A 16,449-nucleotide genomic window follows, 5' to 3' on the forward strand; every position below is an offset into this window, starting at 1 on the left:
TGTAATACAATCACACTAGACCCAGCTGAGGGCACACTGAGAAAATTATCTTGTCAACAGCCAAATACATAAACTTCTTATGAAATACTACTTCTTCCACATTCTCAGCTACCAAAGTGACTGGAGAATCAAATGCTAAACTATAATATAAAACCTTTGTTATCTATTTATGAAAAGATTATGGTCACTAAAGGTACAAATCACCCACGTTTTCACCTTCACTTATTATTGACTCATATATGTAATCTATTCTGCATAATCAATAACAAAAAGTATAAAGAAGTTTCCAGCTTCATATAGAATATGATAACAAATTGTCTAAAGACCTTCAAAAATACGTTGAAAAATTTAATCACTAGCAATCAACTTTGGATATCATGAGTATCTGGTACTTCATTATAAATATGGAATTCCTATTAAAGTTTATATAGTAGAAAATGTAATGATTAATGCAAAATAATATCTTTTATCATCTATTGTATTATTATTTTAATATTATTTATAACTTCAGAATTACAGATGGGCAATTAGGCAGAGACCTCATTGATGTACTTTATAAACATTACTGTAATTATCTTACTGTTACTTCTTCTGCATAATCAGTCTGTTTTCCATTCACCCAAAAGGTATGAAATGAATATTTGTTTTTAAATATCTTGATACAAAGTTTTCAAGTAAACCAGAAATGTCTTACAGAACTATTTAGGTGATGCAGTTTACAGAGAAGTTGAATATGGCAATACATGACATTACAAAAATTGAACAGAAGTGTGTTTTGCTTTATTTTTCTGACTTGGTGAATGCTGAAGGGTCATGGTACTTGGACATATCTTTGTCTAAAACAATAATACCTTGACAGTTTAAAATCTAACACTGAAAATAAAAACATATGCTAACGCTGCTAAGTTCTGTAAACTGAATTCATCAGAGATACTTTAAACAAATAATTAATTCAAATATGTCCAACCTAGGGAGCTTCAAAAGCAAATCCTTTCAGCCCTGTGAAGAGTAATGAAATGTAGTATAATCCAACATATGCTAAAAATTTAGTCCATTTTATTTACTTTTAAATATTTAAAATGTGGTTCTATTCCAAAAAGGCCTCTATAAAAATGGCACATTCTTTTTCAAAAGTATCCTTTCAATACATTTGGAGACATACCTGTTTAATTTGTGCTAGAAAGTTGCCTGACTTCTCGTGATTTAATCAGGACTTGGTCCACTGAGATGTCAAGCACTTTGAGTTTCTAATGTCTGTAACTAAAATTGAAGGCACCAAGCATCTCCAGAATTTTTAAAGCTACACCTACTTAATCAGTTAAGATGTCAAACTTAATGACCTTATATGTGCAAACTTAGTGACCTGATATGTGGTTGTGCACTTGTAAATGAGGATATGCTATAGTTTGCACAGCATTTGATGCTACTTCCAATGTTCAATTAAAAAACCTGATCTCTTACTTAGAGCTAAATTTACAGCTGCCACCTAGAAGGCTGAATATTTGTTTCCTTTCAAATACTGTAAATTTACTGCAAAATTATTGACAAAATAACGTGTTTTATACAACACCAGATTTATAGAAAGGCTGTCTTTGGTGTAGAACCAAAATTAAAAATCCATCATGCAGACTGGAGAAACCAGTTCTATTATAAGAATACATAAATAATTACACACAAACAGCACACCACAAACTTCACTCTTGCACTAGAAAAAAGTAACAAAAAGGAGTACACTCACAGATAGAAAACTTGTTGCTGTTGTCTTTCCCTGGAAACAATTTAAATCCTCTAGATTTAAAATCTATGGCCTTTTTCACTAGTTAAAAACAAAAACAAAAACATGTATCAGGCAATACAATCTAAAATATTTCATTTGACAAATTTTATCATGGAAGTATATACAAATTAGAGTACTGGCTACCTCCCAAGTTCAGATTTTGCACCTACCAAAAAAAATATTGAGACCAGTTTGTATACTTGACAAAGGAAAGAATTGGTATTTGCAACATATTTTTCCTCCTGCATAAATAATAAAAAAAATATGGCTAGAAGTGTTTATTTCCATGCACCACATAATTGTGTAAAACATTGTCACACATTTATGGAACTTGGAAAATGAAAAGAATTGAAAATATGTTTGCTCTAAAAATAGCTGTTTCTTCTGTGGTGAGAAAAAAAAAGAAAAAGGAAGAAAAAAGGTATTTGAATGTAGAAAATAAAATACAATATAGTATTCTGCTATTGGTTCTGCAGCTGTTCTTCTTTCTAGCTTGAAAATTGTTATTTGCAAAATGTGATATGGAGGGTATCTGTCTCCCACCTCTCCATTAAGCCCAGAGCTCATCTGTTTCTGTCAAAGTCCTTCTTGTGGGCTGGCTTTATGATATAAGCAATTAATCCAGGCAAACCTTGTGGCCTCAACATATCTTTGAAAGAAAACAACTAAGAGAATAAATCCAAAACTTAATATATATAAAAAAATTAAGCAAGAATAAGCAAATACTCTACAAGAAACTTTCCTTTTCAGTCATTAAGCTAAGTGCCTCATCTCTAATAGTCTTGGCCTGTAAGCAGTGAATTATAAATTAAAATGGACCGGCTTAAAAATTTTAAATTTTAAGTTGACTTTATGTACAATATACTTAAGTGGCTTTATAGCCACTATATATTTTTTTAAAACTATATAGAAGATGTTTTATGTTGGCTACAAGCAATTTCTGCTGATGAAGACAGCATAAATTAAAGGAGCTGCATCTAGGAGAACTTAGGCTAAGTAGATACACTGTACCTCATCAGATAATTTTTTATACCCATTACTTCTTAGAGTAAATCAATGGATAGTCAAAGAACCTTTACATTAGGTATAAACACCACAGTAGCAAAATATTATTGATATCTTTTTATGAATAAAAATATCATTACTAAGCACAAGAGAAGAACAAGATTCAGAAGAAAGAGCATTCTACTAGGAAAGACAATTTATAGCATAGATACAGGATGTGTTAATAAATATTTTTAGACCTTTGATTGAAGAGACCAAATTTTCTTATAAATACAGAAATAACAATATCTCAAAAGACAAAATGTAAATTTACTTCTGTGTTATTATAATGTAACATATAAACATTGATAATGGTTCTGGGAAATACATTATTTGCAGAAGTAAAATACATATGTTAACACAAAGTACTTGATTTTGGGATTTTTTACTTTTAATAGGAGAAGGCCCTCCCCCTCTCCAAATTGCTTGAAGTCCATAAATAATTCTATCCTCAGGGGAAATCATAGACTGAAGAACTCTACTTTCATACTACAGAGCAATACTGAAATAACAACAATGCTCTCTCATCGTCTGAGCTTTTTAAAATGTTATTTCTATGTAAATAGGAATGTTGGACTATAGCTCTAACTCTCTTTTGGCTTTCTGAAAGGATCAGTCTAAAATAACTCCTCATGAATCAGAAGATAGGCTTAGTTATTCTTCCAGCACCTAAGTAAGATGGGAGTGGTCTTGGATATTTGATATCAGATGCTAGAATGAGTTTAAATGTTCTCATTAGAGATATGTTTGTCCTTTACTTTCAGAAGTCATCAAAACAACACACTAACAAAGGAAGACTGTCCTGCATTTCTTTTTTTCATTTGTTTCTACTCATTCTGAAATATGTAGATAGCATATCCCTAGTTTATGTACAAAAAAGAGTTCCCAAGATCTAAGGTGGAACTGCAAATAGTTAAAAGAGTGTCTTGGTGACCACAGTGAAATCAATCAAAGATTTTTATAATCATTTGTATCACTTTGCCAAGACTATTAAATACCACCAGGAAAGCAAGCAACTCCAGTTCTCTACAGCACGTTTACAAGGGAAGAATTTTACTCTTAAACTGGGGTTTGTATGTTGATTTACTGAACAATAATGTCTGAATACATTGTGAAGGAGTAGTTATAGAAATTTATATGGCAAACATGCTGATTCTAAACTATGTGTTTGGCTGCAAATGCATGAACATTCATAAAAATAACCCCACTATCATAAAAAATCTCCTACCCAATAAATAGATTATTTTATACTTGGCAAAATAAGGATTTTTTGCATGTCAAACACATGACAGTAAGTATTGAAAGTGGATTTCACTTTTCAAAAGTCTCAGAGTATGAATTCAGGACAACACACTGTGTAGTTGTACACATCTAAGCTGATCCACAAAGGAAAACAGACACTTTAAGAGATCAGTTAATCTGGTCTTTAAATACCTATTTTTGCATAAAATGAGTTTATATGCCCATTTATCTCAAGAAAAAGTGTTCAGAAGTAACAACAGTACAAATATTTAAATACAGTCAGATTAGTATGTTTTCATATATTTGAACAGCCAAGAGTCAAGAAAATAAATTACAGCAACAAAGTAGGATAATCCTGTGGAGACATGCAAATATAATAGGAAGGTAGTGATAAGACAAAAGTATATTCTAAAAATAATCTAAATTTATAAAAACCTATATGACATAACCATCTTTCCAGTGTTATAATACAAGAAGAGGCTTAATTTTCTTGTTTTTAATGATACTTTAAATACATATGGCTTCTAGGTTGATTGGTTTGTTTTAAATTTATAAAGACAGCAGGTTTGTTTATTTCTATTGTTTATTTTTGGAGAAGAAGGAACACTGGTGCACATCTCCTATGTGAATAAATCTCTGACAATCCTAAATCTATTTTTGATCACTTGACTGCATGAAGCATAAAGAGTAGCATCAGAACTCTGAAACCAAATCAGAGATTATGTCAAAACCCTGAAAATAATTTAGGCATCCACCTTGGGATTTCTGCTCAAGCTCATACTTTTTTCCTAGTTCAAGTCACTTTAATAAAAATACATAATTATTATTATAGAATTATAGAATGGTTTGGGTTGGAAGGGACCTAAGGATCATCTAGTACCAAGTATTTGTTCTAGTACCTCACCACCCTCAAGGTATAGAACTTAATATCTAATCTAAACCTACCCTCCTTAATCTTAAAGCCAACCCCCCTTGTCCTATCACTACCTGCCTGTGTAAAAACTCCCTCTAGAGCTCTCTTGTAGGTCCTCTTTATGAAAATTGAAGGTGCTCCAAAGTCCCCACAAAGCCCTTACTTCTTCAGACTGAACAGCTCCACCTTTCTCTCCCTCTCACTCTTTCTCTGTAACTTTTTCTAAGATGAGAAGGTGCAATATTTTCTGTAAAGAAGGAAAATGGATCTGAATGCTTTATTAAGGAGAGAAGTCCCAGTAATAAAGGTAAGATTTTTTTCATTACAGATGTGTGAGCTAATATTCAGTCAATAGACACATCAGAGACATGCACACTTTTCAAGCAGCCAATACAAACTGAAACGTGTTCAGAAATATTTTCTAGAAGTTTTTGACCAAAATGGTCTCCCATATAAGATAATGAAGATTCTAATACTTACAGGCAAAATTTTAGGCACACATGAAGATTAAAATATTGTCTTTTTTCTTTTTTTAATAAAAAGGCTGTGTAATTGTGTATATTTATCCAAAGTCTTATGTGCATGTATGCAATATATGCAGCCATGCTACATACAAACACTTGTAAGTTCTGTAAGAGAGGACTAAGTGACAATTCCAGCATTTTATACTTCAGGATAGGCACTGCATTAAAAAAGGGTCTCAAGTACAGAAGTTTTAAGCATAGATAACATAAAAAAACCCCACTTAGATGTAAAATTTTAATAACAACTTAAAGTACAGCAAGCTCTCAAACACTAGAAACAAAATTCATTTTGAATTAAGATTGTTCAGTTGACACAGTTCCAGCTTAATTGAAAAAGTGCATCCTGAGGGCCAAATGAGAAAAAAATTCGAAAAGGAAAATTCACTTGTACAATATGGAAGCATCAGGGTAATACAGCCATGTGAAGGACATTTATGTAAAACACTGTCAACTGACAAATTCACATCTTTGTTTTGGTTGTGCAATAGCATTTATGTAACAGAAGTATCCAGCTTGTCCTTTCCATATTTTGTAAATTTTCAAATCAAATATAAAAAATATTTCGAATGCTGAGTACTAAAACACCATTGTTCTATGCAAAGCAGGCACTCAGGTTGCATTATTTCAACTATACAGAACAATGGAAACAACCCTTCCCCTGTCCAGAACTACTCTTACTTTATATTCACTATCACTCAGCTAACGGACATGGAGAACAATATGATAACATCAAAGCCATTATTTCAAGATTGTATATACAGCCATACTTAAATTACATATGCAAAAGCATAATACTACAGAAAAACCTAAGGTTAGGTTATCTAAGAAATAAAGAGGAATTAAATTTTCAACTGCTTTCTGAAGAGGCAGAAAAAAAAATTGTTTGTATTACAGTGTAGAACTGATTTTGACTTGTGCAGAACCAGTAATTCATTAATCACTCAAAATCTTCAATATGTGGTGATGGCAGATGTTATTCGCAACCACAATTTCTAGTGACAGAAACAAGAGTATTGTATACTATGGACTTCAAGCATTGGCTGTGCATGTGCAGATATACCAAATACATCATGCATGATACTTCTAGTTCACCTTTGGCACATGTCTAATTCATTGTGTTTCCTCTAGAAGTATATTTGCTGCCTAAATGCATTGAACTTACTACTCACTACTCATAAAAAGGTCAGTTACTTTTTTTTTTTGCATTTGCATAATATTTTCTACTCATACTATGATAACTATCCGTAATTTCAAAATTCTAGCAATGCAAGAGTGAAATATCCAGGTATCTTAGAGATCGCCACTAAAAAAATCTCTAAACCTATTGATTACCCAAATAAACTTCACTGTAACCCAACACACCAACTAATGTAGCACTATCTTCTAGAACCTTTCTGCACCTTGAGAGCCAGCATGAGAGAACGGGAATTTTCATCAGTTTTTGTAGTACAGCATGAACTGCATAGGCTAACAATTTCTTAATTTGAAGAGCCACACAGAAGATGAAAAGAAAATCAAGTGGTGAAACACCCACTTTTCATACTAATAAATTTTTGACTTTTTGCATGAGCTGATATTTGTTTTTATTTACTACCCATCCCCTCCACCCATTTTCCTACATCCCTCTCCCCTTTAAACTCTAAAGTACCCTGGTAAAATCAAATTGTATAGAAGATTTATATTTCAAATTACTGCAACTATTGCATTATTACACTGAATTATTGCACTGCATTACTAATTTAAAATGATCAAAATTGCAGTTTTTCTTCCATATTCTATAAGTACATAAAATTTCTCTAATTTGAAAAAAATATTTAAAAGGAAGGAAATACATTTAATATGTGTTTTTTAATATTAAATTCTAATTTCACTACTTTTTTTAATATTCTAACTAAAATAAGTCTGACTTATACCAACAGTTTGTGGTCAAAAGAAGAAAACCTGAAATACCAAGGGAAAGTAATGACACAACACATCAGAAAAGTATCAATTATAGAAGCAAACTTTGATAGTGTAATGAAAAAACAATTAAGAACTGCAGGACGCGCAAAAAACATGAATAGGAAAAACTGGTTCTGAGAAGAAAATTGACAAGACGTATAAAAGACAATAATTCAATTAAAACATTACCACGACTCATTTATTAAAATCTGTATGACTGATTTTCTTTTTTTCCCTTTCTTCCTTCTAAGCACTCCAGACTTGACTGTTGGATGAAAAAAATTTATCTCCTTTCCTCTTTCCAAGTGGGAACATATCAAGAAGTTTAGGGTATTATCACTTTTTGTCTGATAAAAACCTTGATCTTAGCAAACCATGCATTATAGAGCTCATCCACAGAACAGAACATATCTGTGGATTTGTTGCACATATCAAATAGGTATTTACAAAAGTATAATGAAATATTAAACAAATTTAATTCACTGATTAAATGTTTGAGTGCTAGATTACATATGTGTTATGATCATTTCTTGAAACTTTTAAAATATTCTAAGAAAACTTCTTATACACAAATCATTTTATATACAAATAATCTTAGAAATCTTACTGCCAAATACATTTACGTTCTTCAGACTCCCATCTTTGTAGTTCTGGGTTTCACTAACGAAAACAAAGAAACCAAAAATCTCCGAGGACATATGCAGAATGATTATCTACTAGACTTAAAAATATTAACAAGCTCTTCAAAAAACCTCTCCATCTTTACTCCTCCTTTCTTCTTCCTGCTTTTAAGTAGACCTCAAAAAAAAAATAAGATATGTGAATACATATTTTCTAGCAAATCCTTAGAAGTTTTATATGGAGTAATCCCAAAGTAATGATCTATCATACACTTTTATCAGAATCTTAAAAAAAATATAAATAATTCTCTCATAACATCCTTTTTTTTTTTTCTCAAAAGTTTCATTAACATATGATTTAATTTCCTGTAACAAATCTTAAAATCTTCCTGCCTTCTACCATCATAAATTCTCCTGTAAGGCAGGAGGAAAAAGAAATGCTGGTTTAATAGGGAACACCCGATAGCAAGATTTTTTCTCCCTGTTTCATTTTTTCCTGGCCATTTCTAAGATACTAAATAAAGCCAGACATCAAAAAGCATAAGGCAAGTACTCTTATAGAAAAATAGGGAAAGGACAGAAAAATTATAAAGGCTCACAAGAAAGTAATAAAAAACATAGAGAAAGTTAGAGAATGGAGATATCCATGGAATTATAAAATTTTGTAAAAAAAATGTTAAGCAGAATCATTAAAACATATACATTTCCTCAAGCTGAGAATATATGGTTAAAAATTTACAAATGCATAGAGACATTTCTTCTCTTTAAAAAGAGAAATTTGGAGTCATAAATTCTTTTGGAATCCAGAGTTCTCTAGAAATTGTTTTTATAAGGAAAGCACAGAGACACTTGTGAACTGCTAGATAATGACTGCAGTCATTCATTAAAACTTCCTGGCACTATTTGAACCTGAGTCTGCTAAGCAATTTTTTCCTCCGACTACTGTGTCTCTTTTTCCGACTGTTTATTTTTTCTAAATTTAATTTATGACTTACAAACAGTAGTAGAGGTGTTTTTCATTGTTTGCTCATGGCACTCATTTGTTTCTCAGGGGCATTTAATTATGATGTATGTGTATTTCTGTAATAAAATGAATGCTGAGAATAGAATAGAATAGAATAGAATAGAATAGAATAGAATAGAATAGAAATTATAGGATAGTTGGAAGGGACCAACAACAATCGATACTCAACTGCTTGACCTCTTCAGGGCTGACCAAAATTTAAGTCATATTATTAAGCACACTGTACAAATGCCTTTTAACATTTGGCCATATGCCTCTTAACCTATCTTTAGACAGTAAAAGTACAAGCTCTCACAAGAAAATGTTCTAAAATATCTCTCATAATGTATGCATATACACAAATAAAAATTCTAAAACCTTAATAAGTATGTAGTTGATACAAACTATAGAAAAATAGGACTAAAAGCATTACTAAACTCTGAATTCACCGTATGAAACAAAAATCATAGAAAACAAAAATATGTCAGATTGTCCTCTATTACTTTAGTCTTGATGAAGTCAACAATTCTTAAATACTTAAAGAGGGAAAAAAATCCAAAAAACAAAACCAAAATGAAGCAAAACAAAATGCCAAACAAACAAAAACAAAAAAAAATTGATTGGAAATATCATGTTTCTATCATGTTTCATTGTCTTCTTGTTTTCACATCTGAGAAATACAGATCATACTAGAAACTGTGATTGTAGCATCAAAAAGAATTTATACTAAATCTCAGCATTTGAAGTTCCTAGGTTTAACTGAATGAAAGGGGTTAGAGATCTCCTTTTTCTACCCCATTCTTCTGAATTCAAGACACAAACTTTCCTGAGTTTAACCACTTGGTTTCATTAGAACTAAGGACCCAAAAGGTGCTGTTTTTCACTGCCAGCAAGTCTATCTAAATATATTTTTCATTAGCCAGTCAAGGTGCATTTTCAAAGTAAGCTTCTCATCCTTCATCTACTCTTTCCTTCTACAAGGTTTCAGTGTTCCAATAAAAAGAACTCTTCTTAGTCATCTCCTTAATAAAAATATTTATATATTACATGCTAACTTGTCCTTACTTAAGTTCTCTATATACTGACATTCACTTCAAAATTTATGCTTTCATCCTATCTTACATTTTATTTTGTAAGGTGGGATGATCAGGAAAATGTAACACGGTTATATAACCTTTCTTTATCTGATTCAGTGTGAATTCTTGTTGATGAAGAAACTATAATAATGTACAATATTCTGCAAGGCATCTCACTACTGCCGTATAAAATAATACTTGTACTTCCCTAACTTTAAGGAAAGTATTTCACCAAATGCACCTAAAGTTCCTTTTTCCAGCTAATAAGCTTAGAGAAGATAATAATCAGTCAGCTTTTGACACAATTTAAATGATTATTGAGATCCAGGTAATATATATAGTACAGCAATTTACAGCTAGCAGTTGAAATTTTGGAATATATTAACCTCTAGCTCTCTCTATACATCTTGTTCATGCATAAACTTCCAAAAAATTTTTACAAAAAAAGAGAGTATTGTTATTGTCTATTCATTCTGAAACACTTTATTCACAGAACCATCCTGTGGAAGGGCAACAGTACTACTCTTTCTGCAGTTATGATTTTGCATCTATAATAATGTATCATAAACCTGCACTATTTGGGTCTTACTAGTAATATTCTCAACAAAACCTGCAGTTAAGTCTATACATACAATAAATTTTTACAATTTTAAATATTCACACTTACATATAGTAAGCTTTAGTAACTATATTTAGTATATTAAATTTTGTCCTCTCAATTATGAATTAATTTGCATAACTTGGGAGTGTAATTCTTAAATTAAAAACAGGAAAAAATATCTGAAGTAAGCAAAAACTAATTTTTAATAGCTATTAAATAGAGAAATAATTTTAAAAGTATTTAATATAAAATTTTAAAGTAGGAATTCTTAATTCCATAATTATTTAATATGCAGAGTTTTTAAACTTCTGTACATAATGCATTGTCAAAGAGAGGTTAAAATACTTCAGTAATAACCTATAGGAAATTCTATAGAAATACCTCTGGAACATCCTTCTGTGATAAAAATCCTTCAAGTCAATTAGCAGCTATCTTACATTCACAAAAATTCCTTCAGAATATGTCTGTGTCTTTTTAGTAGGGAATATTTCGTGAAAGAAATAGGTTATTTATTCAAGGTCATTTGATATGTTTTAATGGCTGTTATCAAATATGGGTGTTAACTGAGTAAAAATGGTAAATTTTTACTCAGTATAGGAATATCCTTTAATAGCATGCACACATATACTGTTCCATGAGTAAGAGACACAGTAAAAAGTTTCAAAGTTTTGTATAATGAGTGCTAGCAAAACCAAGACTTTCAGTGTTGCATGAGGGAATAAAATGCACATGGAACTACTAGGTGCGGCCCTTCTTCTCCACTAAGGTCTACACAAGTCTGATTTCAGTTGTATGTGGATTTTCATGCCTTTTGGTATCTGTAGTACTATTTTAATATGTGAAAAATTAGCACCATAGCATTATCTTAGCAGTATCTTGATGTCTAAATTATTCTCCTTTTTTATAATCTAATGTTCAGCATTTTATCTTAATAAAATAATTTAGAAGTACATGCTGTACCTGTATCTTGTACTAAGGAATAAATCACAGAAGAAAGGATGCTGGAAAACACTGCACTGTAATGATCCCAAAGTGGAAATTGGAAAAAACTATATATGTATCACAATTACTGCCATATTTAACTGCCAGAGTAGTACATTCTTACATCTTTAAATTAGAAGACATTACAGATCCTCTTATACTCCCTCATAACTGAAAATAAGCCTGTTTTTTTTAAACTTGTCCAGAGATGTGAAGTGAGTCCACAGCCACACAACGAGTACAAACCAAACTGTTGATTAATTTATATCAGTTGATGACCAGAAAATACTTCAGATCGGCACTGAAATTAATACAAATGAAACATAAATGCCTATTTAATGATTTCTATTTTATATGCAAACCAAAGACAGTGTTTGTTTTTCACTTATTCTATTTAATGAAATATTTTAAAATTCTGAGGAACTTCAGCTCTCCTGTTTCAAAAGGTGTTAGTAAAAGTTAGATGTTACACCAGATGACTATCCAGTAAGACAACAGATTCCAAATGAAACTGTCCTTACAAAATATCAGTCATATAATAAGACTTCTACAAATTGTTTGGGCTACAAAAGGTGCTTCTTATCAATATATCTGTTTCTACAAATTTTTCATGTACAATTGATTAACATGAAGCACATAGTAAAAATTCAAAATGTAAAATAAATTGAAATCAACAACATTAGCCTGCAAAATTAAGCTGATCCTTTCCTGAAATTGTGCATGTTTAAAAACACACCACGTGCAAATTTTTTTCTGAATATCTGCTGGGTAAATTAAAACATTCCAGTGTTTCTTTTTATGAGCTTCATGTTTCAGATATAGACATTTACTGTAACACAGCAAACAATGCTAATTTTATACTCCAAATGTTGTTCATTATGAATACTTTAACATGCAGATTAGATGATGTCAATATAAAAATATATGAGATCTTTAGTTTTAACACTTTGACATTTGCTGAATATCCTGGTGTTCTAAATGTTGCTTTGATCATTGATTTCATGTTTGATAGAATGAATATGTACAGATGTTTTAAAAACCAAAATTTTGCTGAAGATTTAAACAGATGGGAGATGAATACAACTGCATCACCTATTAGTTTACAACAGCAGCTATTTATAAAGTACATTCTTAATGCCATGGTTAATTATATCTAATCACATATGCAGAACAGATTAATAGTCTAATCTCAATTCTCTAAACTTTCATCAGATATCTCTTACACTAGGCTTCATTGTGAAATATAATGATGCAAGCTATGAAATCACATCACAAGAAAATTCCTTATACGTACATTTTGTCTTTTTATAAATCAAATCAATTTAAATAACCAAGACAATACTATTACTAATCTCATTTTTCCATCTGACTGCCCTGCTAGAACTCAAAGTTAGACAGATTTAATCCCTTTCCCATTTGGTTCAATTACATTTCCTAAATGGATACCTGAACTTTCATTTTTAATTAATACAAAATATTCTTTCATAACTACATGGGCACAAGTAAAATAATATCCAATACCTCTATGAGTAACAACTGCAAGTTCTTTAGTTCTTTCTATCTGTTCAGCATTTCTTGGTCGTCGTCTCGTGCTTTGTAAATTTGCTTGATGAAGAGAGAGTGTTTCCTTGTAAGTGGCCGACTCCAGAACTGATTTTCTTACATTCATAGCTTGTACTCGTTGTTCTTCAGCAGATTGTCTACAGGTGGTCACTGCACTGGATACAGCAACATCAGCAGATGTGCTGGCAACAGTAATGGCACCAGTAGTGGCTGCAATATGCTCCTCTAACTCACCAGTGGAGGCAGCTTTGATGAAAGTAGAACCTGTGGGACACACAGTAGTACTGGATGCTAACTTTTTCTTTTGAATTGTGTTTTCTTGATAAATCTAAAAGATTAAATTTCCCTCTGTTTAACATAGTAAAGACAACTGACATGAAAAGAGGAAAGTCAATAGGCTTTATTTAAAAATTTGAAGCAGAGCATTGTTTAATGCTAGTGGACATTTTGTAATAATAGTGATAATACATGTTAAGTTTTAAATGTTCTCAAAACCTAAAATTTTTTACCAGTCATAATGACAACACATAATTTCCACCCCTGCATGTTCAGTCCTGAACCAGCATGGCTAGATCAAAATATACAGCTAAACAGGGGGCCCACACTTTGAAAAGTGGTAACCATCCCATTGAGGAGTGAAATGCAGCATTATGTAGTAACCTAAGCAGCAGAAAAAGCTGCCATAAGCTACTAATCCAGCTACTAATAAGGCTGCCAGATATGCTGATTCTCTTCATCAAAGCTTGACAGGGCTCTAAAAGCCAATTTAGACTTGACACGAAGCCAAGTGTAGAGGAATAATAAGAGGTACCCATTTAAAAAAAACTTGTCAGCATTATTATTTATACTTAAGATTGTAAAAAGGTTTCATATGTAATTTTCTTTTTGCTCTCTGATTTCTGTAATAAACCAAATTATTTTACTAAAAATCCTCACACACAAAATGTTTGATAAGCTGAGAAAAATGCCCTACCTGGGAAAACATTGTTAGCACTTTTAAGTTCTCTAGTATTTAAAATATATAGCAATTTTTTCAATATTTTATTAACATTTTCATCCTTCCCCATCCCCCACATTTGGTTGCAAATGTTTGGAAGCCAAGTCTCTCACCTGTGAGCATTTAGAACATCTTAACACAGTAGAAACTCCAACTTGACTGGAAAAAATAAATGACTGAGCAATGAATAACAAAATTCACCATAAAAAAATTGCATAAACAAAGCCGATGTAGCATGAACTGTACTATGTTTTATTAATATCTTTAAAACATGGCTTTTTTATTCCATCATAATGATTAGGGGTGCTTGAACAGTCATTCAAACAATAATATTCCACACTTCTCTTTTTGGTTCTGTGATCTCCTCTCATACTTTGAGACTCGTCTTTTAAATGTAGTGGGTGATGTCAAGATGGAAAGCAACAAGAGTTTTCACACTTTTAGAAAAATTTGTCCACTAGAAAATGGAAATAAGACTCACAGAGAAATTAAGCATTATATGGTATATTTAAGGCACAGGGTATATCAGATCTCTTGACAGAATTCTCAAATTTTCTGTCTAAAAGAATGGAAGAGATACTCATATCAGAAACAGTCTTGCTAATAAAGTCTCTTTCATTTACTGCAGAAATTTTAGGCTAAAATGGTTTATTTTATCATACTATTAAAATACTAAGATAAGAGGATATGTTAGCTTTATCAAGACAACAAATAAAGCTGATGTGGGTGCATATTATTTTTGCTATCTGATATTTAATGTCTTAACAACTATTCTGTAGTATAGCACTTCTAAATCATAGTGGTGATTTCCTCTGCAAAACTAAAAAATCTTAGAAGCACCATGTAAGACTCCAGGTTGTCAGAGACCAAACCAAAAACCATTTGCTATCCTATAATTACAGTGGCATAAGTAACTAAAATAAATCTAGACATGTTTTATTCTTTATTTCATAATAAAAGAAGAAAATTGTCACAATATGCGCAATATCAAAAGTCTGGACTACTTATGATTCAGTGCACAATAAATTTTGACAGATTGGTACCAAGTTTAAAACACAGAAAATACAAATTCATGGTCAAGAGATATTGTGGAACAGAAAAGTGTTGTTTAAAACAAAGAAAACTTAAAGTATGTTACATAACCACTGCTATTAAAACAAAATCTATGTGAATATATCTTTATCATGCATGCAAATGTACAAGAACAGGCATTCACCTGCTTCCAATATCAAGGTCAAAGCAAAACTATATTCAAAATCTCCATCAAATGGCATGATCTATCCTATTTATTTAAATAGGCACAGCACTTTAAATGAGAACAACTTAAAAGAAAGTTTATCTCAAAAGAAAAAAGCAAGGAAAATTAAACTTACTTAGAGCTACAAAGCTTACACACTGGAAAGTATTGCTTTGATACAGAGGCAATTTTCAAACAGAAAGTTTTTAGGCTTCCACTTCCATTTACACTGAAGAACTCATGCAGATGATCAGTAAAGTTAAACAATATGGCTTGATTTACATGGAAGATTTTGAGAGAAAATTAATGTTATGTATAAACAATCTTGTAAGTATCAGCTACCGCACAAGGTAGATCAATCAATGTTTTCCATAAACAGTAATCTGCAAAAGTATGAATTTTGGTTTATTTATTTTATAAAAACAGTCTTAGACCAACTGAAACACATTTGTTGCAAGGGCATTTTAATATACTCTCCACTTCCATCTTCCGCAATCACATCTGACATTTCAGTTTGTCAAGGAGATTATTTTAAAAATTGCATTTTTCTATGGGATAAAGAAATACTCCTTTATTATTTCACTTTAATATTCTAGTTAAAATAAATTAAAAAGAAAAAAGGGAAGAAAAACTTTTAATGATAACTGGCACAAAAAGGAAGAAAAGAAGACTGAGCTCTGCTTTTTGGGAAAGGCTTCAACCATGCAGTCAACTGAAGTCAACTCAGAGGCAGAGCATCACTTTGAACTCACAATCAGCCACAGAGAAGATATGAAGTTTGAGGAACTGCCAGGATGAATCATATGAGGAAGCAGTAAGGACATGGGGTCAAGAAAGTATAATGGCTTTTTAGGGCATGGGTTCACAAAGAAAGAGAACCTGACCAGCCCACACCAAAACACTCTGAGACCTACTAGACTGGACCAGCAT

The 16,449-nt window shown here is 31.5% G+C and overlaps 1 protein-coding gene across 1 annotated transcript in view; it reads right to left on the bottom strand.

Moving 5' to 3' along the window:
* The window catches only part of CSMD3 (CUB and Sushi multiple domains 3), a 576,871-nt gene that overhangs the window by 328,928 nt on the left and 231,494 nt on the right, over positions 1-16,449 (bottom strand). The window contains exons 8-9 of the mRNA XM_005420686.3: positions 13,244-13,531; positions 1,739-1,816 (exon numbers count right to left, since the gene is read on the bottom strand). Coding sequence (XP_005420743.1) covers positions 1,739-1,816; positions 13,244-13,531 — 366 coding nt within the window. The remainder of the gene's footprint in view (positions 1-1,738; positions 1,817-13,243; positions 13,532-16,449) is intronic.

This window comes from Geospiza fortis, unplaced genomic scaffold (genome assembly GCF_000277835.1).
Source record: "Geospiza fortis unplaced genomic scaffold, GeoFor_1.0 scaffold111, whole genome shotgun sequence".
Classification (NCBI taxonomy): Eukaryota; Metazoa; Chordata; class Aves; order Passeriformes; family Thraupidae; genus Geospiza; species Geospiza fortis.